The 21,587-nt window shown below is 63.6% G+C and overlaps 1 protein-coding gene across 1 annotated transcript; it reads right to left on the minus strand.

The window, feature by feature from the left end:
* Nucleotides 1-15,012: 15,012 nt before the first annotated feature.
* LOC122205336 (major allergen Can f 1-like) lies at nt 15,013-18,614 on the minus strand. The gene is made up of 7 exons (XM_042913648.1): nt 18,485-18,614; nt 18,031-18,161; nt 17,522-17,592; nt 16,925-17,035; nt 16,057-16,155; nt 15,850-15,876; nt 15,013-15,090 (listed from the first exon to the last, which is right to left on the minus strand). Exons 1-7 carry the CDS (start codon nt 18,572-18,574, stop codon nt 15,077-15,079), a joined length of 543 nt encoding a protein of 180 aa, XP_042769582.1. The 5' UTR covers nt 18,575-18,614; the 3' UTR covers nt 15,013-15,076.
* Nucleotides 18,615-21,587: the final 2,973 nt, after the last annotated feature.

Below are 21,587 nucleotides of genomic sequence, written 5' to 3' on the forward strand. Positions count from 1 at the left end.
GGGACTGAGGAAGGCCTGGCCGCGGCCTCGGGCCCTTATACGGGGGCCGGGGGCCTGCGAGCCATGTGGTTCCCCGAATCCCCCGTGGCTCATCCCCAGGCCCTCAGGGGGCTTCCTCCACCCGCACAAGGGGAGGCCTTCTTCCTGCGGAGCGAGCGGGAACGGGACGTTCCCTGTGTCCCTGGACGGTTCCTGGTAGGCCCCCGAGGGGGCAGGGCCCGGGGTGTGGGTCCAGGCTGGTCGCCAGTATCGGGAACACTTCCTGGGTCGTGCTCTCTGAGGACAGCTGAGCCTGCTGCCTCTGTGCTCCCCAGCTCTGTGCCATTTGGCAGCCGGGACCCAGGCAGCACCCCCATTGGGAACCCGGGGTCACCACGTTGTGTCCAAACGACCTTGACAACTTCACCCTGGAACGACCTCCCTTTTGTGTCCCCAGCAGCATCTGGGTGACTGCCACCCGCACAGAGGCTTGTCAGTGGGCACAACCACGGAGACAGGTCTCCCTGTCCCCGGTCACCCACTCAGCTACCAGTAAGGAGATTCTAATGCAGATATGACCCCAGTGTCTTCTCTGTAAGACAGAAGGGATGGCCCTGGAGCTTGTGCATTTTGGGGGAAGCAGTTCTGGACCTAGAGGGCTCCCTGAAATCTCCTGGAGAACTTTTCAAGACGGTGCTAGTCCTGGGCCCATCCAGACCCACCGAGGCAGGGACGGCCCCGCCTTGCCCGTGTGCGAGACGACCCCCAGATGTGGACACGGGTACGGGCGGCCACTGAGGCGTGCTCACGCGTGGTAACTACCACGTGTGGTCACAGCACATTGCTTTGTTTAAAATACCACGCTAGCAGAGTGCAGTCTCTTCTCATTACAGAGGCCAGGGAGGCATGTCTGGGGTTGGCCCTGGAATGTTCCGCCAGAGACAGAAGGAAAGTGACAGGTCTGTCTGTGGAGCCCGGACAGCTGTGAAGCTGAGTGTAGGGTCCAGGGGGCTCACCCGCCACCCAGTCTTCTCCGCACACGTGAGTGTTTATAACATTTTAAATAAAAATGCAACCCACGATCGCTCCTACGTGACCGGCTGGTGAGTATTCACTGAGAGGACAGAGTCCCCAGGTCAAAATGGATTCCGGTCCCCAGGGTCCTGTCACTTCTCACTCTGGTCCCTGAGCTCTGGCAGCTCCAAACCCCTTCCCTGATCCCTGGTTCTGGCCAACCCCATCTCCGCACAGCCACCCAGTCCCCTGTGTCCCCACCCGGTGGCTCAGCTCACGCAGGAGGGTGCCCTGTGCACACCAGACAAGGCGGCTCAGGAGGCGACTCTGTGCGCAGGGACCTGGGCCAGCCCGGGGACCCGAGGCAGGGGCTGTTCTCAAGTCTAAAGGGGGGGCTTTGCCAAAGGAGACAATTCAGCCCGAGATGCAGCCCTGGGCCTCTGGGGGTGAGTGTGTCCGTGTGTGTGTGTGTGTGTGTGTGTGTGTGTGTGTGTCTGCCGGGAGCCAGAGCAGTGGGTAGCTCACCTCAGTGACCCCTGTGGCCACAGTCCAGCATCCGGAGGCCCAGGGCAGCCTGCCGACCGGGCTCTTGCGAGGGTGGGGATGGGGGGGCGTCCCCACCTGCCCACTGCCCCCGTTCCTGCACATTCTCAAGCCTGATTATCCGGATCCAGTGAATTCTGTGAGCTGCAGGCATCTGATTGAGTTTGATTTCCGCCTCGGTTACCTGGCTTGTTCCTGGCGTCTGTGCTCAATCACCCCGATCGGCCCAGATGCTCACAGGACGAACGTGGCCCCCACGGCGGCTGCACCCCACGGTCTGTACCAGAGCCGGCGTCCGGGACCGGGGCTGTCAGGACACAGGGAAATAAAACGTGAAGGGCGACGGAAGGTGGGCAAACCTCACCTGACCCAGAACATCCGCCCACAGGGGCTCCCATGAGTCCACACGCGCGCGTGGTCACAGCAGCACCGGCCACAGCCGCGGACACACGCCACGGCGGGGGGAGCCTCGGAAACGTCACAGTGCGCCACGTGTGAGAAGCCAGACACGAGAGGCCGCCCGCGGAATGATTCCTCACCTACGAAGGTCGGGGACAGAGCACAGATCCAGGGTGTCGGGGCTCGGGGAGGGGGGCTGGGGTCCCCTTTGGGGCGATGAACACATTCTGTGACCAGAGACAGGTGGTGGCTGCACAGCATCGTGAGTGTCCCAAATGCCACTGGATTGTTCATTTCCATGGCTCATTTTATGTTGTGTGACTGTCACCTCAATAAAAGACCAAGGACGAAATCCGTCTGTCTGGACTTGCGAGATGGAGTGGCAGGTGCACTGGGGCAGTGATGGAGAATTTTCCAGAATTCTCCAGAATTTTCCAGAACGGAGCGCAGACATCAGTGCTCAGGCCGGGTGTAAGAGGAGGACTCTGCCTCCGAGCAGCCGCTGCTGAGGACCAGCAGGAGGAGCCGTAGGTGCAGAGCATCTGCGGGGGGCTGGAGGGAAGGTGTGGGTCAGGGAGCAGGGGGGCCCCACGGGAAGTGCAGTTTACAGGACTCCGTGAAGGTCTCGCTGTTCCGCCCCGTCTCACCGGTGACTGTCCTCCCTGGGACACTCCTGGGTCTGGGCCTCCCTGCAAACCACTGTCCAGCCTTCAGGCAAGGCTGGGGTCATGGGGGAGTGGACGGTGCTCGGGCAGGTGCTGGGCTTGGCTTTCCGGAAGGGAAAATACCTCCAACGGGGTGTCTGCCACCTCCCCCACCAGGGACCCGGAGACCAGGCTACTGGGCTCCACCGGGGCCCCCCAGGAGCTGGGCACGGGCCCCCTGCCTCCTTGTTCTCCAGCTGGAGGGAGGCCTCCTGGGACTGTCACCTGTCAGACCTTACACCCCCACCCTGTGTCTCAGCCCCAGACCATTACAGACACTGGGCCCCCGGCCCCGGCTCCCCGGAGCCCCTTCTCTGGGCCTTGGTGCAGCCACGGCAGAAGGACCAGCTGCTTAGGGACAGGTCAGCACCAGGTAGATAAATGGTGACAGGCCTGGAACCCCAGGACAGGAGCGTGTGGCTGGGGCGGCATCCAAGGGGTCTCCCTGCCAGGTACCCAGCTTGAGGGCCTCGTGTCTTTGCAGGGAAAGCAGGGTAAGGAGCATTGTCATTACAGAAAGCCAGACATGCAAGGCCAAGGCCAGTGAGGCCGGGCCCTCAGGCACTGCTTCTGGACGCAGCAGGGACCCCTGGCCCGTGTTTCCTGCCTGGGCCCCCGCAGTCTGCATTTGGGGCCGGCTGTGTCCCGGAGAGACCCAGGGATGTCCGCGACATAGGAAGCTGCACTGACCCTGCGTGGACGGAGCTGCCCTCATCTCCCCGCCTCCAGGGGAGCCGGGCCGGCTTCACCCTCCCGCCGGGAGAAGGGAGACGCTGGTCCCCGCGGCTGTGTGTCAGGCCTCTGGATGCAAAGCTGCCCAGTGACTTTGGGAGCCCGCAGGGTTGGCTGCAGGGCGTTCAGACAGCGGCTCCCTCCCGGCCAGCCGCGTCCAGCCAGGCCCGGAGGGAGGGGGCAGGAGCAGAGGGCGCCCCGGCTGGGCTCCCAGTGTCCGGCTGCCCCCATCTGTGGCCCGGGGCAAACCCCTGCCCGCCCTCACTCCTGCCCGGTCTCCAGCCAGCGGGGAGCTGGGGGGCCAGGAGATCCCCCCTGCGTGTGTCCCCACATCTGAAACCTGTCACCCTCACACCCCTGTCCCCCAACCTAAGGACCACCGAGGACCTGAGCTTTGTGGCGTCGGCCCCGCGGGAAGCCCCCACAAGACCCTTGGGCAGAGCCGCACCCCCACCCCTCCGCCCACACCCCCACGCCCCTTGGGCCGCCGCACCACCGCCGAGAACCAGGACGTCGGGTGCCCTCGCGTCCTCCCTGCCTGGCTTGGCCACCCTCCCTGACCCCATCCCATGCGAGGGGCCCCACACACAGGCACAGTCAGCAGTGATTGCAGAAGCTCTTTATGTGGGGACAGGAGAGGGGTGGGGCAGGGAGGGGGGAGGGGAGGGCGGCAGGAGGGGCGGGGCGAGCCCAGGCCAGGTGGGCAGGGCTTCCTTCCATGTCCTGCAGGACAGAGGGTCCTGGTGGTGCCGCCCCGGGGCTGCAGTGGATCCGTTCCTCACGCCTCCGGCTCTGGAAGGGGGGTGTCAGTGAGGCCGGGGGTGGGGAGAAGGCCTGGGGGGGCTCTGTGGGGTGCAGGTGTGGGTTCACAGGGGGGCCGCTGCAGAGCCAGTCTGAGCAGAGGGGGAGGGTCCTTCTGCCATCTGCCCCCAGCCAAAGCTCTGTGTGCACGAGGGGTTGGGCCACGGTGGGACCTCAAAAGTAGCCCCATTTCGTCCTCATCTGGCTGTGCTCCCAGCAGATCTGGGGGCCTCAGGCGGGTCACGGCACCTCTGGTTCCAGTATTAGTGAGCCGTGTGACAGAGGTCCTGGTGACAGGGCAGCAGAGGGGATGCGGGAGGAGGGGAAAGTGACAGCTTGTCCTGGATCAGGGTGGCCTGGCAGCTCTCTCTGGGTGGGCCGGGTGTGATCAGGCAGACCCTGGGCCCCTGGCCCCGACTTCCACATATGAAGCCAGTGGACAGAGAAAGAAAAGGAGTCCCTCAATGTCACTGAGTGACACCTGGGGACAGATATCCGAGGCGACGAGCAGGCCCCAGAGGGGGCTGCCCACACCGGGTCCCTCCTGTCTGCAGGTTGGGGTGCCCCTGGGGTACCCGACATCCCAACGAATACAGGACTTTTCTCCAGGGGTCACTCACCCCAATCACCGGGGGGGCGCAGCTCTCTGTGGAAACGAAGAAGGAGACCGAATGGGAAGGTGCCCCAGCCGAGGGCCCCGACCCCAGCACCGCTCACGCTCCGGCAACAAAGACCCAAGAGCGGGGCCCCTGGCGCCCCTGAGACACGTCACTGCACCGATGTCTCCCCCAAGGAGCGGTCCGGGTGGGGACCCAGGGGACACGGGCCAGGCCATCCTCTCACCCGTCTGGACTGGCTTGAAGACGCTCTCCTGCGGCAATCCTTCGCGCTGTGAGAATTTCTTAAATGCTTCCAGAACTTCCGGGAGGCCCCAGGACTTCTACCTGCGGAGAGGTGAGAGGGCAAGCTGAGGTGTCAGGGGCACAGCCCGGGAGCAGTCGGGGTGGGGGTGGCGGAAACATACCCATGAGCTTGGCTGTGCTGAGCCTCTGCCCCTGGAAACGCCCTTCGCTGTGAAACATGAGGTGGCCCTTCACGGGTGTCCCCTCGGGCGTCCCTCCACGTGCAGGTGGCTCACGCCCCACACCGCGAAAGGTCACAGGGTGGGGCACGTTGGCGGAGGCCCCCTGGGCTCCACCCCAGACCTGAGCCCCAGGAGTGGGGTCCCCAGCACCAGGGACTCAAGTCCCGAGCCTGCCCCCTCCTGGGCACAGGACCTGACCCAGGGCCGCGGGGGAGGGGGAAGGCCTGGAGGGCGTGAGGCACCGCCCCCCCCCCCCCACGCCCAGCAGGTTCTGTGTTCGCCGGGCACAGCGGTTTTCTCCAGGACAGACTCCACCGTGTGGCACCGGCCGCTGGTCTTGGAGGGCAGGAGTCAGGTGGGCAAGGGCTTGAAGTCCACTCCTGTTTGGGGGGACGCACCAGGCCTCTCCTCCTGCCCTGCCTGGGGCCCTTCTACCTCCAGAGTTAGGTGGCCGTTAGTGTCACCCCACGCGCACAGCAGGGCAGGAGGCCCCCGAGTGGGGACTAAGGCCACGGGAAGGAGAGGCCACTCGCTTGTGCATCAAGGAGACGTCACGTAGCCGCTGCCCAGCACCGAGAACTGCACAGGGGTCACCTCGGCCACTGGGAAGCCCGCCTCCGACACGAGAGCGTTAAAGTACCACTTGCCCGAGGTCTGAAAGACGTGTGCCCTCTGCAGGCACTGCCGCACACGTGACCAGCCCCCCCGACCGCGACACCCCCCATAATTCCACCTACGGGCCCCAGCAGACACAACCAGGACCCGGCCGCTCGTCCCCCAGCCCGTCTGAGGCCGCCCAGCGGTCCCCTGTCCACCCCCCCCCCCCCGGGGCTCCCAGTCCCTTCCAGATTCTAGCATGTTCCCTCAGCCACTCCCTCATCTCTGAGGGTGCTGAGGACGAAATGGAGGTCATTTTGGCCCTGACTCTCCCGCTTCTCTGACAATAGCCTGGGGAGGGTCACGGCTGCCAGACAAGCCTGTCTCTGGGGCTCGGGGAGGGCCGGGGTGTAGAGGCTGGGTCCCGGGGACTTGGCGCAGACCCCCTGCGACCCACCGCCAGCTGGCAGGGAGAGCCTATCATCTGGGATGACAGCTCATTAAGTCTTCAGGCCCCCGTGTTCTCCCGGGTCACCTATTCCCAGTGGCGGTGGGTCGCAGGGGGTCTGTGCTTCGGAGCAGGAGGTCCCTGAATGGGCGGGGACACACTGTCAGTATCGGAGCCTCCGGCGGGAAATGAGTGGGGCGGCTCCTCAGCCCCAGGCCCCCTCCCCACGGCTCACCTGGCTCCGCCCGGGCCTGCCCGCGCCACCTCGGAGGTCCCCTGGACCTGCTGTTCCTGGACCCGCCACATCCCACCCTGGTTGTCCCATAAGGGCCCTGTTCTGGGCCTCAGGCTCAGCTTCAACGACGCCTCCTTGGGGAGGCCCCCAGACACGCTTTGGGAATGTCCCCTCCCTCCCCGCACATCATGTTCTTGATTGATCTGCTGTAGGACGGTTGTTCGTTTCCTGGGTTCTCAGGAGCTACAGAAACGTGGTCACCAAGCCTGGGTGGGCAGAAGTCTGAGATCGAGGGGTGGCAGGGCTGAGCCCCCACCCCCACCCCGCCTCGTCCTGTCCCCCGAGGCTCCGGGGGTGGGGGGTGGTCCCTGCCGCCTCTCCCGGCTCCCGGACGCCCCAGCTGTGTGCCCTTCGTTCCGTGTCTTCTGTCCCCAATCCCCGTCTTCTCTCCTCTGGACACCAGCCCTCGGTGCACAGCCCTCGGTCCAGGATGACCTCGTCTCACGGTCTGTAACATAATCGATCACATCTGCAAAGACCCTGCGTCTGAATCAGCCCCCAGGCGGGCGTATCTTCTGGGGCCCCATCCAGCCCAGCACGCGCCCCCCTCTCCAGAATGACCCTGCGCGCCTTCTCATTTGTTGCCACCTTCTCCTGGAAGAAGTAGGCTGCCTGAGAGCAGGGCCTCGGTTCCCCTGCTCACGGCCACCTGCCCAGAGTGGCCCTGCCCTCCCCCGGCAGCCTCAGCCTTGCCTGCTGCCCGCCGTCTCTGTTTCACACTGGCCGGGTGGGAGGCGCGGGCCCCAGAGCCCGCACCCAGCGGCCGAGCCCCCGCTTCCCTCTGAGTAAGGACCCCCGTGCTCTTTCCAGGACCACAGCAGGTCCTGGGCGGGAGCGTCTGTCCTGGGGCCCGGAGCTGGCCTCGGCAGGAGCCCAGGGCCGCAGCGGGTGTAGCGGACCCCACAGACGAGAACTTGTGCCTTTGTGCACGAGCCGCGCCTCCCCCACACGCCCTCAGTGACCCCTGGGTGATGGAACTGAACGTGTCACTTGTCATTCCCCCAGTAATTACCCCGGAAAGGTGCTCTTGAGCAGAGCGCTGCCTTCCAGGGGTGGGGAAGGGGCGGGCCCAGTGCCCTTTTAGGCCCGAGACCAGGAGGCAGGTCCAGGCCTTGAGAAAGGCTCCCCTGTTCCCTGCTGTGCTGACCTTCTCCCAGGGGCGGGCCCTTCCAGGTCTCAGTGAAGACAGGGCTCCCCGGACCCCTTGACGCCCCAGCTCTGTGGAGACTCTGGTGCTGTCCATCCTGACAAGGAGCCGGGACACCGGGGCACCGGTGGGGGGCGTGGGGCGGCCTGTGTCCACAGCCCTGCTGAGGCTTGCAGACTCGGGGGTGCTGAGGGGCGCCGGCAGGCCACGGCAGGGAGTGGGCCCAGCCCTCAAGGCAGATAAGATGTCACCTGATGCCACGTTCCATTTGCAGGTGTCATGTGGGTGTGAGAAGGGACACACACGTCAACGGAGCAGAACAGAGGACCAGGCACGGGGCCACACCACAGGGCCTGTGTGCTGTTCGACAAAGGTGCTGAACAATGGAACATCCACAGGCAAACAAAGGAGCCTTGACGTCAGCCTCACGCCCTCCTTTACAAAAGCAGCTCAGTTGTCATGGGCCTCGTGCAACGCAATTTAGGAGAAATTTGCATGACTTGGAGTCAGGTGAATCGGCGCCAGAAGCATGTCAGAAAGGCAGATTAGCGAACCGGAGGTCGTCAAAATGCAAGAGTTCTGCTCTGCAAATTCCACTGTCAAGAGAATTCTTTATTTTTTTTATTAAAAAAATTTTTTTTAATGTTTATTTATTTTTGAGAGAGACAGAGACAGAACGCGAGTGGGTTAGGGTCAGAGAGAGAGGGAGACACAGAACCCGAAACGGGCTCCAGGCTCCGAGCTGTCGGCACAGAGCCGGACGCGGGGCTCGAACTCACGGACTGCGAGATCATGACCTGAGCCGAAGTCGGAGGTTCAACCGACCGAGCCACCCGGGCGCCCCTCAAGAGAATTCTTTAAAATAAAGCTGCACCCTGGGAGAAATGTTTGCAGATTTCATAATCCCCGCCCCCCAAAAAACCCCAAGACACATGAGCACTCCAAGCCTCAACAGTAACAAAGTGAATGACCCAATAAAAACGAGCAAAACGCTGGAACAGACGCTTCCCCAAAGAGGACACCCAGGCGGCAAAGGGCCGTGGGAGCCAAGGTGAGGGTTGCCGGCCCTGAGGTGACAGCAACTCATACCGTCCGCAGCACGGGATGCCGAGTGGCGGAGAGGATGGCCGAGAGCAGGACCCTGGTCCACAGCTGCTCCGGGGAACAGCTCGGCGATTTCTCACGGATCGGAATATACCCTTAACCTTACGTACGACCCGGTGACCTCTCCCAGGTCTGCACGTGAAAGAGAAGAGAACGCAGAGTCACGCGTCTGCGGATGCTCATGGCAGCTCCAGCCGTAATTGCCAAGAACCAGACACGCCCCGCAGGCCTTCACCTCGAGCGGCTCAAACAGACCCCGGGCCACCCGTGCGATGGACTGACACGATGAACTGAGTCAGGGGTGGACCAAGTGGACAGCTCTGTGGGTGGCAACGGCAGCCAGGCTCACGGGCGCCGTGCCGTGTGGTTCCGTTTCTGTGACGTCCTAGAAAAGGCAAAGCTCCTGGTGTGCAGGAGGGGTGAGTGGTTGCAGGGGTCGGGGACCCAGCAGGAGGGAGGTTTTGCGGGGAGTTTCAGGGGATAGAGCCGCTCTACGTCCTGAACTTGGCTACGCGGGTCTCCATGCGAGTTAATGTTCACAGAACCGTACTTAAAAATGCTACGGGTTGGGGTGGAGAGCAAACACCCACCCGCCCCCGGCCCCGCCGGGGAGCGCGCTCCCTTACCGCTTTCTGGGCCAACACCCGAAGGCACAGCGTTTCCGGCTGGTTTTCTTCCTCCAGCCCCTTGGGAGGTGGGTCCTCTGGAATCGGTTTTCCCAGGGTCTCCACGTGTGTGCGTGTGCTTGCCCAGAAGACAGGTGGGGCCACCTCGTCGGTAGAAGACGGGGCACCGGTGTGTCGGCACCGAGTGACACAGTCCCTCGGATGACTCCGCTGGCTCGTTGGGACACAGCCCCCGTCGGAAGCTAGGTTTCGGGAACCCAGCTTGACCGGAAATGTGGGACCGGCGGCCGTCTGGCTGCAGCTTTCAGAAAGGGGACGTCGAACTTTGGAGCTCTGGTTCCATGAGGGCCTTTGCCTCATGTTCATTCTCGAAGCGTCCGGGTGGAGGTGCAGGAAAACCGGACCCCCGTGCGACAGTGTGGGCTGCGGGATTGCGTCAGCAGCTGAATTCAGACCCTGCCGAGTCCTGTGCAAGGGGGGGCGTGAGGAGGGGACGGGCCCTCGACCCCCGATTGGGACACCGATGAAGTCCAGTTAGCGTGAGGACCGCGGCCCTCCCTCCCGCCCCCTGGTCCTCCCCGAGCACTATCAGCCCCTCTGCCCTTGCCCGGGGGCACCTGACTTCCTGCCCTTGGAAACCCTCTGCCGAGGCGCCGTGCAGGAATGGACTGGAAGGGGTCACCCCGAGAGAGCTGCCTTCCGTGCTGAATGGAGCGGAACTCATTGGTCTGCGTGCACGCGCCAGGGTCAGGACTTTGCGAGGCGGCTCGGGCAGCTGGGGGCAGCTTCAAAGCCCGGCTGGGAACTGCTTCGTGCTCTCGTTCGGAGAGGCTGAGACCCCAGAACTGCTCTGAGCGTGAAAGAGAGAAAGGGTCCTGTGTCTGTCACTCGGGGTGATCGGGAGACAGAGACCACACGGCCGTTTGAACAAAGCGTCACGTGAGGAATTAGTGACTGGTGGCAGGGCTCGGGCACTAACGGCAGCAAGAACCACACAGACATCAGAGAGGAGGCCCGGGACCCCGGCCGGGGCCGACTGCGCTGGAAGGGAGAGACATTCGTGGGGCTTGGGGCCGGCGGGCCAGGGTCCCCGTGGAATCCCTGTAAAGCCGCCAGTGGATGAACTCCACTGGGCATCCTGCTTACGGACCAAGCATCTCGAGACAGAAGAGGAGCGGGGAGAAGGCAGCCCCCCAAGCTGGGCACCCCCTCCCCCGCCCTCTGCCCACGGCACTTAGACCCCACGCGGGAGGGGAGCCGGACAAGCTGTGGGCCTTGTGGCCACAAGGGCTCCCGCTGCCGTCCTGCTTCCGGGTTCCCTTCTCTCTCCAGGCCGCTTGTCTGCAGGGGCCAGCCCCACCCGTGTCTCTGGGGGGCCAAGCCCCCGGGTCTGAGCCCTTCCCACGCCTTGGTGACTATGGTTGTCTTGTCATGACGGTCCCCAGGCAGGGAGCCCTCAGCAGGGGAGCCGCCAGGGCACCCCCGGCCCGGACGCACCCCTTCCCGCTCTCCTGGGTGCGACAAGCCTGCCCGCTCACCGTGGTCAGGGTCAGCACTGCCACCAAGTAGCCTGGAGACGAGAAGATTGTACAGCCGCGGAGGCGTCCGAGGCCGTGACCCGGGGCCAAGTGTGTCTGAGTGTGGAAGGCAGGTGTGGGGGCCGGCCGCGATGCCGGGGCCCCGCTCATCTTGCCCCGGGCCCGTCCTTCCTGGGCACAGAGGCTGGGCTCTCCCTGGGGCAGGAGCACACCCACAGCAGCCCAAGGCACAGCAGCACGGCCCCCCACTCGGGCTCTGGGTCAGCCCAGCCTGGGGGGGGACGAGCTTCCAGTGAGGTGTGAGGGTCTGACGCCACGGGATCCCCGCCTGGGACACTCACGTTCTGTCCTCTCCTCGTGGTGACTGTGTACAAAGCCCATCAGATTTCCCAGACCGCGGGAACATCCCCTCGCAGGGCAGAGCAAGGATTTGGGGACTCTGGCCGTTTCTCAGCTCACACGCACCATCTTCTCTTGGGATTATCAAGGGCAGTTCCTTTACCAAATGGTGGTACCCCCACCTCCCACCTGCCCGCCAGCTCAGGGAGCGTTATTCACTCTGGACGGAGCCCGGAGACCACTCTCTGAGGGCACCGAGAGGCGCGGAAGTCACAGCACTCGCTCCCCCTTCTCTCTGCTCTCTCTCAGCCCCGCAGAGCAGGTGCGGCGCTCACAGAAGCCCCGCCCTCCTCCTGGCTTGAAGAACCAGGGGACAGAGTCCTGGGCAATTCTGGCTGCTGGAAAGGGAAGGGAGAAATCCTCGAAGGAAGGCAGCCAGAGAGCGGGAGCCCCAAGTGCTGCACATGAACTGTCTGAATCTCAGGCTCACCCTACGACGGGCACGGGCAAGGCAGACTCCGTGCCGCCCAGCTAGGGCCGAAAGAAGAACCTGCCACCATGCAGGGGAGGCAGACTGTGCAGCTTGGGTTCAGACAGGGGAGGCGCCTGTTTGCAAGGGCAAAGTCCACACTCTTCCAAGGAGCTCCACCAAATCCAGAATTTGTACAATACGTTCCCCAAACCCAGGAGGCAACCCGAAATTACTCAGCAGACGAGGAAACGGGAAACTACAACCCATTCTGCTTTCTTTAAGTTTATTTATTTTGAGGGAGAGATTGAGAGAACACAAGCGTGTGAGAGTGGGGGAGGGGCAGGGAGAGGGGGAGACAGAGTTCCAGTCGGTCTCCGCACCGTCGGCCCAGAGCCCAACGTGGGGCTCGGTCCCACGAACCGCAAGATCAGGACCTGAGCCAAGATCAAGCGTCAGACGCATAACCGACTGAGCCACCGGGCGCCCCAAATACAACCCATTCTAAAGAGAAAGGCTCGAGGTACACGGGGCTTGCGGACCAGGAGGCTGAGGCCGTGTTCTAAGGACACGTAAGGCTGCAGGGGAAAGCGTGCTGCTGACCCACGCAAACACAGGCGAGCCCGGCGGGAGACGGGGGCCCCTAACACTAAACGTTCCAATAGCTGACGTGGAAACGCACTGGCCAAGGCCGACGGAGGGACACAGGAGCCGCGGAGAACTTGAGTCCGCGTCAGGAGGAATAAGGCAACCCTGGGAGTAGAGACAAAAAAATGTGGAAAACCAGAACAGTCTCGGGAGGCCAGTGTCCAGAGCGAGCATAATCGCCTTCCAGGAGGGGTGGGGCGGGCCGGGCTGAGAGTCGGTAGAAGAAACAATACTTAGAAAGTGCCCAGATTTTCTTAAAAGCCATGAGGGATGGATACAAAAGGTCAGGGACCCCCAAGGGAGGGACACTGGGAAGCCTCAAACCCACATGCGATATCTGAGATGCGGGCTAAGGTGACATCGGGAAGGCCGTGGCGTTTTACCGGGAAGCCCCCAGGGCCGGAAGACGTGGGCCGATGTCTGTAAAGTGTTGAAGGAAGGAGCCCACCCAGAATCCCGTCTGCTGGAAATACCCTTCCTGAACAAAAGCAAAACTGTAGTCGCTGAGGATTGGGGGCGACAGAGCGGCCAGCAGGGCAGGGACTGCCTGGGGGGGGAGTCAGCGTCACGGCGGTGGGGGAGGGGGGAGTCAAGGGGAAACCTGCTGTCCCCTCCCAACCCCCTGTGACATCCCACCATTTGGGTGAGACACGCAGGTCAACGGGCACCTACAGGGATCCGGGGACAACGGGGCTGTCCGGGGGCAAGGTTTCCACTGTTCAGGTAAGACGCCAGCTGCGAGCAGGTGCCCAAGGTCACGTGTCTTGCAGCCCCAGGCAACCCCGTTCACAAGCTGAGAGGCCCACAGGGGGTGGAAACGCAACCAGAACGGGGACGGTGTTCGGGGCCCCTGTGGATCCCCGGGCCCCTCGGAAGCCCTGAGACCGGCCGCTGGTTTTCTTCTTTCTTCACCACCAGTCTGAGGGACACCCCCTCTTCCAAAATGCCCCTCCCCACGTGACACGGTGCCCAGGACAGAGCTTGGAGGTCTTGCTGAGACTCTGGCTGTGCTGAGGACGGCTCTGGTCTGATCCCAGGCAGAGGAAGGTCCCGTGCAGGCGACACCGTGTGCTGTGGGCCGAGGTCCTTATGCCTGGGGCCTGGGCAGAGGCACTGACCGGCCCGTCAGCCGGGCCAGTCTGAGGGCGCAGGCCTGGGACCACCTCCAGGAGCCTGGTGGCCGTCCCTCCAAGCCAGAGCCTTGGCCAGGAGCTGCGTCAGCAGCACGTCCTCTGTCCCCATGGGGGGGGTGGTCCCCAGGGACACACAGTGTCCTAAATTGATGTCCTCCCCAAACACCCCAGGGACAAGGAACTGGTCCCCATGGTGTGTCTGGTGTTGCCCAGGAAGCAGGAGGAAGGGGAGGGACTGAGACCCGCGAGGAGCCACGGAAACAACGCGAGCGGTGCCCTGAGGGGTGCCCTGAGGGACAGAGGGCTGGACAGTCGGGACACCGCATACCCCCAGATGGCCCTCGGGGCTCCGAGCCGGCTCCCGAGGCCCCACGGGTACGGTAAAGCAGAGAAACTGCCCGAGACCCCTGTGCGCCTGCCACACGTGACCTGGCAGCTGGGCTGCTGGGTCTGGAGCTGGGCGTCGAGAGCAGCGGCTACAAGAAGGCCCTCGGATGGCGTGCACACCCCGGGGCCCCCGGTGCTGCCAGCGCCCGTCCGCAGGAAGCCCCGGCAGCCGGCTTGGCCCACCCGACGTGCAGCACGCGAGTGGCCCGGCAGCTCCAGCCCTGGTTCCCGGCCCCGGGCAAAGCCCCTGCCTGGCCCCGCTGGCCGTCCTCTGTGTTCAGAGCTGAGTAGCCACTGCCCTTCTCATGTCCGAGTGTCGCTGTGTCTCATTCTGTGGTGTGGTGTCCTCAGAGAATCTTTAAATCTTATAAAGCACCGGGAGCCCTGAAGGTGTCTGAGTCCGTACTTCTGCTCCCGGGACCTGACAAGCTTCCAGGCCCCAGGGGACCGTGGGAGGTCAGGTGTGGCAGCCTAAGAAGCGGGGGCTGGCCCGCTGGCCCTGACGAGGTTCAGGCCCGAGCCGCACCCCTGCTCTGAGCTGCTGTCCCCCCGGCCCCCGCTGCCCCGTGCAGGCTGCCCGGATACAGGACCAATGCCCACCTGGGGCAGACCCTCCCCTTTGTTCCGAGCCTGACGAGTCTCACTCGTGCAGCCCCGTGGACCAGGACCTCCCCCACCCCCAACCTCAGGACCACCCAGGACCTGAGCTTTGCGGCGTCGGCCCCGCGGGAAGCCCCCACAGGACCTTTGGGCAGAGCCGCACCCCCACCCCTCCGCCCACACCCCCACGCCCCTTGGGCCGCCGCACCACCGCCGAGAACCAGGACGTCGGGTGCCCTCGCGTCCTCCCTGCCTCGCTTGGCCGCCCTCCCTGACCCCAGCCCACGCGAGGGACCCCACACACAGTCAGCAGTGATTGCAGAAGCTCTTTATGTGGGGACAGGAGAGGGGTGGGGCAGGGAGGCGGGGGAGGGGAGGGCGGCAGGAGGGGCGGGGCGAGCCCAGGCCCGGTGGGCAGGGCTTCCTTCCATGTCCTGCAGGACAGAGGGTCCTGGTGGTGCCGCCCCGGGGCTGCAGTGGATCCGTTCCTCACGCCTCCGGCTCTGGAAGGAGGGGGTGTCAGTGAGGCCGGGGCGGGGGGGAAGGCCTGGGGGGAGGCACTGTGGGGTGCAGGTGTGGGCCCATGGCGGGGGCCTCTGTGGGGTACGGGTGCAGGTTGGGGGGGGCCACTGTGGGGTACAAGTGTGGGCCCACGGGGGGCTCCAGCCATTGGGCCTGAACAATCAGAAGGGGCAGCTTCCCAGGGGCTGTCCCCTTGGGGCTGTCCCCAAGGCTCCCAGGCCAGGTGTGAACATGTGACAAGCCAGCTTCAGTCCAAGGATGGGGGAGAGCAAAGGAGGAACCGGGAAGACGTCTGGATCCTGACTCTGCCAGCACCTGGGCAGGTGACTAGGGACTAGGCAAGTCCCTAAAACTCCAGTGAGAGACCCAGGAAAGCTGAAGTATCCGGCACATGGCTGCCATATCTCTGAACCTTTTAAGCAAGTCATTGGGTAAACAGAGTCACCATGACTGTTCAGGGGCGAGGAGGGATTTCGCACCTGCTGGCCAGCGCACAGGCATGTCGGGAGGTATGTCTCCTGCCCGCTCTCCGTAAAGGACTTCCTAAGTGCCCAGGGGCTCACCCGATGAGACCGAATGTGCAGGCGACGCCCACGTGCCAGGATGACTCCAGGGGCAGGGAGTCCCCTTGCCTGGCCTGGGAGGGGGGATCCAGGGTGGGGGGCAGACCAGATGGCCTCTTGAAATCCCCCCAGCAACAAGGTGGTTTTCGCAGGCGTCCTCTGCAGCCGCTCACTTACCCTGATCCGTCCCGGGAGGGCAGGTGTCTGTGGACAGAAGAAAACACACGTGATTCAGAAGATGACAGGGAGTCGGTCAGCGCCCAGGCCCCTCACCGGCCAAGGTTTCGGACCACCCCGGAGAGAGCCAAGCCAAAACGAGACACAGTGTGTCCCCATCCACCGTCCGGGTGAGTGGGCAGCACCGGGCAAAGCCGCCCTTCCTACCGCTTTGTTTGGGAAAGAAGATCTCCTGGCTGAATCCTTTGTCTCTTAAGAACTCCTGAAAATTCTCCAAGGCCTCCTCGTTGCTCTCGGGATCTCTTCCTGTGGGTGAAACCAGGAGATCCGAGGGTGAGGGGCCCCACTCGGAGCCGCTGCCGTGTCTACCCCAGCCTGGGCGGAGGGAGGCCCCACACCCGCGTGGGGCCTGGACCGGAGGGCCCTCGGCCGGTGGGGGGGGGGGGGGGGAGTATGGCTGAAAAGGCAGAGCCGGGATGCTGTGGCCTCCTAGCGGCAGACCCGGGAGGAAGCACACTCTTCACAAACACCCTGGGGATCCCCCCCCCCCCCCCGCCCCGCCCCGGCCGCTGGACCCTCCCGCCACAGAGGAAATGCACGGCCTCTCTGGTCCTGGGGCCCAGGCCGTCTGCGGCACTGACATTCTGCAGCTCTGGGCCACAGGGAGCTCTCAGGAGACCCTCTCGGGGCCTCTTGTAACCGGGCAGGGGTGGTGCCGACCTCCCGATGCCTCCTTGAGCCACCTGTCCAGGAATGAAGGCTGGCAGCTGGCCTTTCCTTCCCGGGCAGGCCCCCTTGCGCACAGAGCTCTTCTCCCTCCCGCCCCAGAGACACCCCGCCCCCCACCGGAAGCGGAGCTGTCCCCATGCACCAGCGGGGCCTGCCCCGTGACATTTGTGACATTCGAGTCCCTGTGCTCTGGGTTTCCACTGCAGAGACCCAGGCTGGGACCCAGAAGCCCAACCTCTGGGGATGGGGATAAATGCTTCCCTTCCGGAAAAGCAGCCCGAAGGCAGCGGCTCCTCCCAGGAGAAGGAAGGGGAAGGTGGGCAGCGCCTGGATGTGTGAGCCTCACCCACAAGCTTTGCCATTCGGACCTGCTTCCCCTGGATCTCGCCCTCACAGTAGAGAATGTAGTGGTCCTTCACCTCTGTCGGCTTGATGTACACGACACGCTTACCCCCGTCTGCGGGAGGACAGTGCACACGTCGGGGAGAAGCCACGTGGCTCTCCGGAAAGAAGCGCTCACCCGGGTCCAGCTTAGCAGACCCCCCGGCCTCCACGCGCTCCGGGCTCCCCCCCAGGTCCCTCCCCACTGGCCCGAGCCCCTGCACACCGGGTCACGGAGAAGTCTCGGGCTGTGGGGCTGGAAGAGGTTGGGGCGTGGGGAGCTCAGCCCTTACCCCTGACGTGGGCACAGCCATAATGGGAACGTTCTGGACAGGCCAGTCCCCCCGGGGACAGATCTGTCACACCCAGTGCTTGGGGGCTGGTGTTCATATCTGTGAGGCACACTGACTGATGAGAGGAGACGGCAGGCATTTAGGGGTCAGATAGGAGCGGGGCTTCTCAGGCCGGGAGTCCCCATTGGAATCATGTCACTGCCCCGTCTCCCGGGGCCGGGGGGGGGCGGGGGGGGCGCGCACTGCCCGGTGGAGGCTCCAGGACTCACAGGCCATGTATTTGTTGGGCTCAGAGGTTTTCTCCAGGATCAGTTCCACCTCCTTGCACTGACCATTTATCCTGGAACACAGAAGCCACGTGGGGGGCTGCGGTGGGTGTGGCCTCTCGCCAGGGCCCCGTGATGCCCCGGGTCTGAGGCCGGCCCACTGGGCAGCTGCCATCTCCCACCCCAAGTCTCGGCCGGGCCCCCAGTGCCACGTGGGGCAGCTCCCTGGGGCTCTCCCAGGGGAGGGGATGTGGGTGTCTCACCCCTAATCAGCCAGCGCTGCCCCTCAAAGCCCACGGGGTCCCGTCTGGGGCTTCTCTCCCCTCCCCGGTGCCCCCCCCCCCGCAGTGAGGCACTTCCCACGGCAGGGTCCCCCCAAAGCTGCCCCGTGCTGAGCGTGAGGAAGACAACAGTGTGGCCTGTGCCCGCCGCACCCAGATGCTGGCCTCGCGGTGCGTGTGCACGTAGGGGGCTGCTGAGGGAGGTCACGGGCCACCACAGCTGACACTCACAGCAAGGTGGTCTCAGCTTTCAGGTTGCCCCCCTCCAGAACCGTGAGGATCATGGGAGTCACCAACTCCGGCTTCTTCTGGGATGTCTCTCGGTCTGTGATCATGGCCTTCAGGTACCATTTTCCTGACATCTGCAGAAGGTGCCCTCTCTTCAGGACACAGGCCAACCACCCCCCCAGGGCCCCCCTCCCCCTCTGCGGGCCCAGGCCCTCCCGACCCCCGGGACTGGAGGCACACCGCAATTCCGAGCCCGCCACCCTCCCCAGCCAGCGCCCAGCACCCGGGTGCCAGCTGCCAGCCTCCACAGGTGCCCTCCACCCTGGGGGTCCTCTGGTACAGACCCCTTTTGCTCTGTCTGACCACTGCCTCAGGGGCAGGGGTCAGTGCCTGGGCCTGAAACGTCTCACGCCTCCCTGCGCCCCCTCCAGCCCACCCTGCCCCGTCCGAGCCTCACGGCCGTCATGTCCTCGCCCGAGGCCGGGGGATCCTGGGCCTGGAGGACGGTGATGAGGCCGAGGCCGACGGCCAGGAGCAGGGCCTTCATGTCTAGGGGTACGTGCTCACGGCTGCCGACAGGTGCTCACTGGGGCTCCGAAAGGCTGCCCCGGCCCTTCGCACAGCCACACTTTATACTCTTCGGCCCGGGTCCCCCGGGAGGCTTGGCACGGACAGTCTACCGCTCCCAGCCATCAACCGTGGCCAATTCTGCAGTGAAGCGGATAAAACATCGTTATTGTAGGACTGAACAACTCTGGGTGACCGCCATGGACCCGTCAGGTCTGCGCCACGGGCCAGAGACACAGTAGCAGATGCTATCGGGAAGGGAAGCGAGCCCGGCTGGTGTGCCGGCCGCCAGAGAGAGGACGCAGGCTTGGTCTCGCAGACCCTCCTGTATCCCGGGCAGGCTACCCGACCCCAGATTCAGCATCGAGGAGGAAGTATCCGGCGTGTGGGAACGACTCAAAGGGGTCGTCCACCCTCCTGGCAAGACGTGTGCGTGGACGCCTTGCGCGGAGCGGTGACAGACGAGACGCGGAAGGGGAGGACCACGACGGGCAGGCGGAAATGGGGATGTGTGTGATGTGCACACACACACGCGCAAACGTGACATCAGGAGCCCGGAGAACGCAGAGGCGGCCCGCGAGGCCGCAGGGGACACACCGCCTCTGGTCTGGCCACGTCACATCCGACTCCCCCCGCGTCACAGGAGAGCAGGACAGACCAGACACACTTTCAGGCGAAAAGCGTTAGTAGGGACGCAAGGGGAACCAGCACAAAAACAGCTGAAGGAGCAGTCGACCGAGAAGGCACGACCGTCGCGACCTTGAGGACAGGCTGGGTCAAAACCCAAAAGGCCAAGCAGCTGCAGGAACCCGCGGTCACACGGGAGTCGTCACACCCTTCCGCGGGAGCAGAGGCATGCAGGGGTGAGAGGCTGTGCGCGCGAAGCAGATTCCAGAGCAAGACGATAGAGGCCTGTCTCACGGCCGAAGAATCTCGCTCCGGAAGAGCCGCAAAGTGTCCACGTGCGGGTAATGCGGCAAATTTCAAGAAGCAATACAAAGAGCGTGCCCTTTGTGGCCGCAAAGCCGCGAGGGCCCGCGGTGAACAGGGTGGCAGAGAGAGAAAATCCACACTTCAGAACCAAACAGCTCGTGGTTTGAGAGGAAATCACAAGAAAAGTATAGAGTATTTAGAAAGACTATAAACAGGTTGGGTGTCGAATCGTGTCCCGTGCTGTGGCCCCCACATTCTTCTGCTGAACCCCTAGCCCCTCCATGATGCCGTCAGGAGGTGGGGCCCCTGGGGCGAGTGGGTCCTTGACGGTGGGGTCCCCAGATACAGGATCGGTGCCCTTGCGGAGAGACCCCGGGGGGCTGCCTCACCCCGTGCGTCGGGTGTGGACACAGCGACAAGACGGCCCTCGCCAGACACCGCACCTGCTGGCGAGGTGATCTCAGACTTGCGGCCTCGAAACTCTGAGAAAGCAATGTCTGGTGCTTTTGCTATAGCGGCCTGCGTGGACAAAGACAGGGCAGCTAAAGAAATCCAGAGAGAAACGTCTAGAGCGTTGGGTGGTTTCTTAAACAACAACAAAACAATGAAAATAAATGAGCTAAGCATGTGAGTCAAGAAACAGGAAAGATAGCCTAAAGAAATTAAAATCTAAACAATTATAAAGAGCAGAAATTAACGAACTAGAATATTTTTTTAATGTTTATTTTTGAGAGAGAGAAAAAAAAAGAGAGAGGCAGACAGAGTGTGAGCAGGGGAGGGGCAGAGAGAGAGAGAGGGAGATGGCGTGGCCGGCCCAGGAACAGCTCTGAGCAGGAGCGGAAATGCAGACGTGCCTTGCAGGTGACAAGAGCAGCTGCGGGGGCGGGGGGGGGGGGGGGGCATTGGATAAACGGATCCCACCGTGTGGAACAGGTGCGAACGCTGATGTCCCTACCTCACACCACACACACGTAGTTCCCTACAGACCGTGAGGCGCAATATGAAAAACAAAGCTTTGGAGACCCGAAAAGAGAGGGAGAGGTCCTAACAGAGGCTGTGAAAGGCAAGCCAGGCAGGAGGAAAACGTTTGCAGCGTGTACAGATGGGAGGTTTATGCGGGGTCCACCGGGAGCTCCTGCAAAGGAATCAGAAAAAAGAGCAGCGGCGGGGGACAAAGTGGGCGGCGGACAGAAGAGGCAGTGGGGTGCGGGGCGCTCGGCGTCACCGCGGGGCGGGACGAAAAGGAGATCCCCCCGCAGAGCCCCGCCCGAGGATAGGTGCCCCTAGTACGTGGCGTGCGGAATTCTCATCCACGGCCGCGGGGTGTGAGCCCCCAAGGGAGAACCACAGGCAGTCCCCGGCAGACACTCGTGCCCGGGGCCCCCGCGGTTCTGCTCGTACAGACCCTGAAACGTCCCTGCGGGCCCCTCCCATGCGCAGGTGAACTGCTCCCTGGTCGTGAGAATTTGTAAATTTGCTGAAGCTTCTCAGTGGTGCGGGAGGGGGCCACGGGCAGTCTGGGGCTCAGTGGGACGGTGTGACGGCCACTTGAGTGTAGAGCTACTCTCTGTTGGCTCCCCCTTGTGGCCTTGGCTTTCAGGAACCCCCCCACTGCCCTCTGTGCCGATGCCGCTGGGGTCCCCACGCGGGTGTGTGGGCTGCAGGTCACCACACGTGGAGAGCGAAGGAAGAGAAAGGCCGCTCTGCGCGAAGCCGGGGTCCGGTCTGTGTCCCGTGCTTCCGTGCCCCGGTGCGGTCACTTGTAAATGGTGGTCGGTTCCCGTCGAGGGCCGGTCTAAACGCAAGCCCCTCTCTGTCTGAAGCCGCAGGGTGATGCCACACACTTTTATGCTGTTTGGACGGTGATCACACGAAGCAGAATTGATCAGAATTCTGGTCAAGGCACCAAATCCCGACGGGGTAACAAATGTGTCATGTTGGAAGTCACGTGTCTTCTGCGCCCCAGCCACCAGCAATGACAAACGAATTCTGGTGCCCCATACTAGAGCGGAGCCTGAATTTTCTTCCTGCTGCAGGAAACAGTAGAAAGTCAACGTCAC

This window comes from Panthera leo, chromosome D4, assembly GCF_018350215.1.
Source record: "Panthera leo isolate Ple1 chromosome D4, P.leo_Ple1_pat1.1, whole genome shotgun sequence".
In the NCBI taxonomy this organism is placed as follows: Eukaryota; Metazoa; Chordata; class Mammalia; order Carnivora; family Felidae; genus Panthera; species Panthera leo.

Coding starts and splice junctions, on each gene's coding strand:
- LOC122205336 (XM_042913648.1), bottom strand. CDS start 18,574: ATGAAGGCCCTGCTCCTGGCCGTCGGCCTCGGCCTCATCACCGTCCTC. Junction 17,593..18,030: donor AAAGCTGAGACCACCTTGCT/GTGAGTGTCAGC, acceptor TCTGTGTTCCAG/GATAAATGGTCAGTGCAAGG. Junction 15,877..16,056: donor CTTCTTTCCCAAACAAAGCG/GTAGGAAGGGCG, acceptor TTCTGTCCACAG/ACACCTGCCCTCCCGGGACG.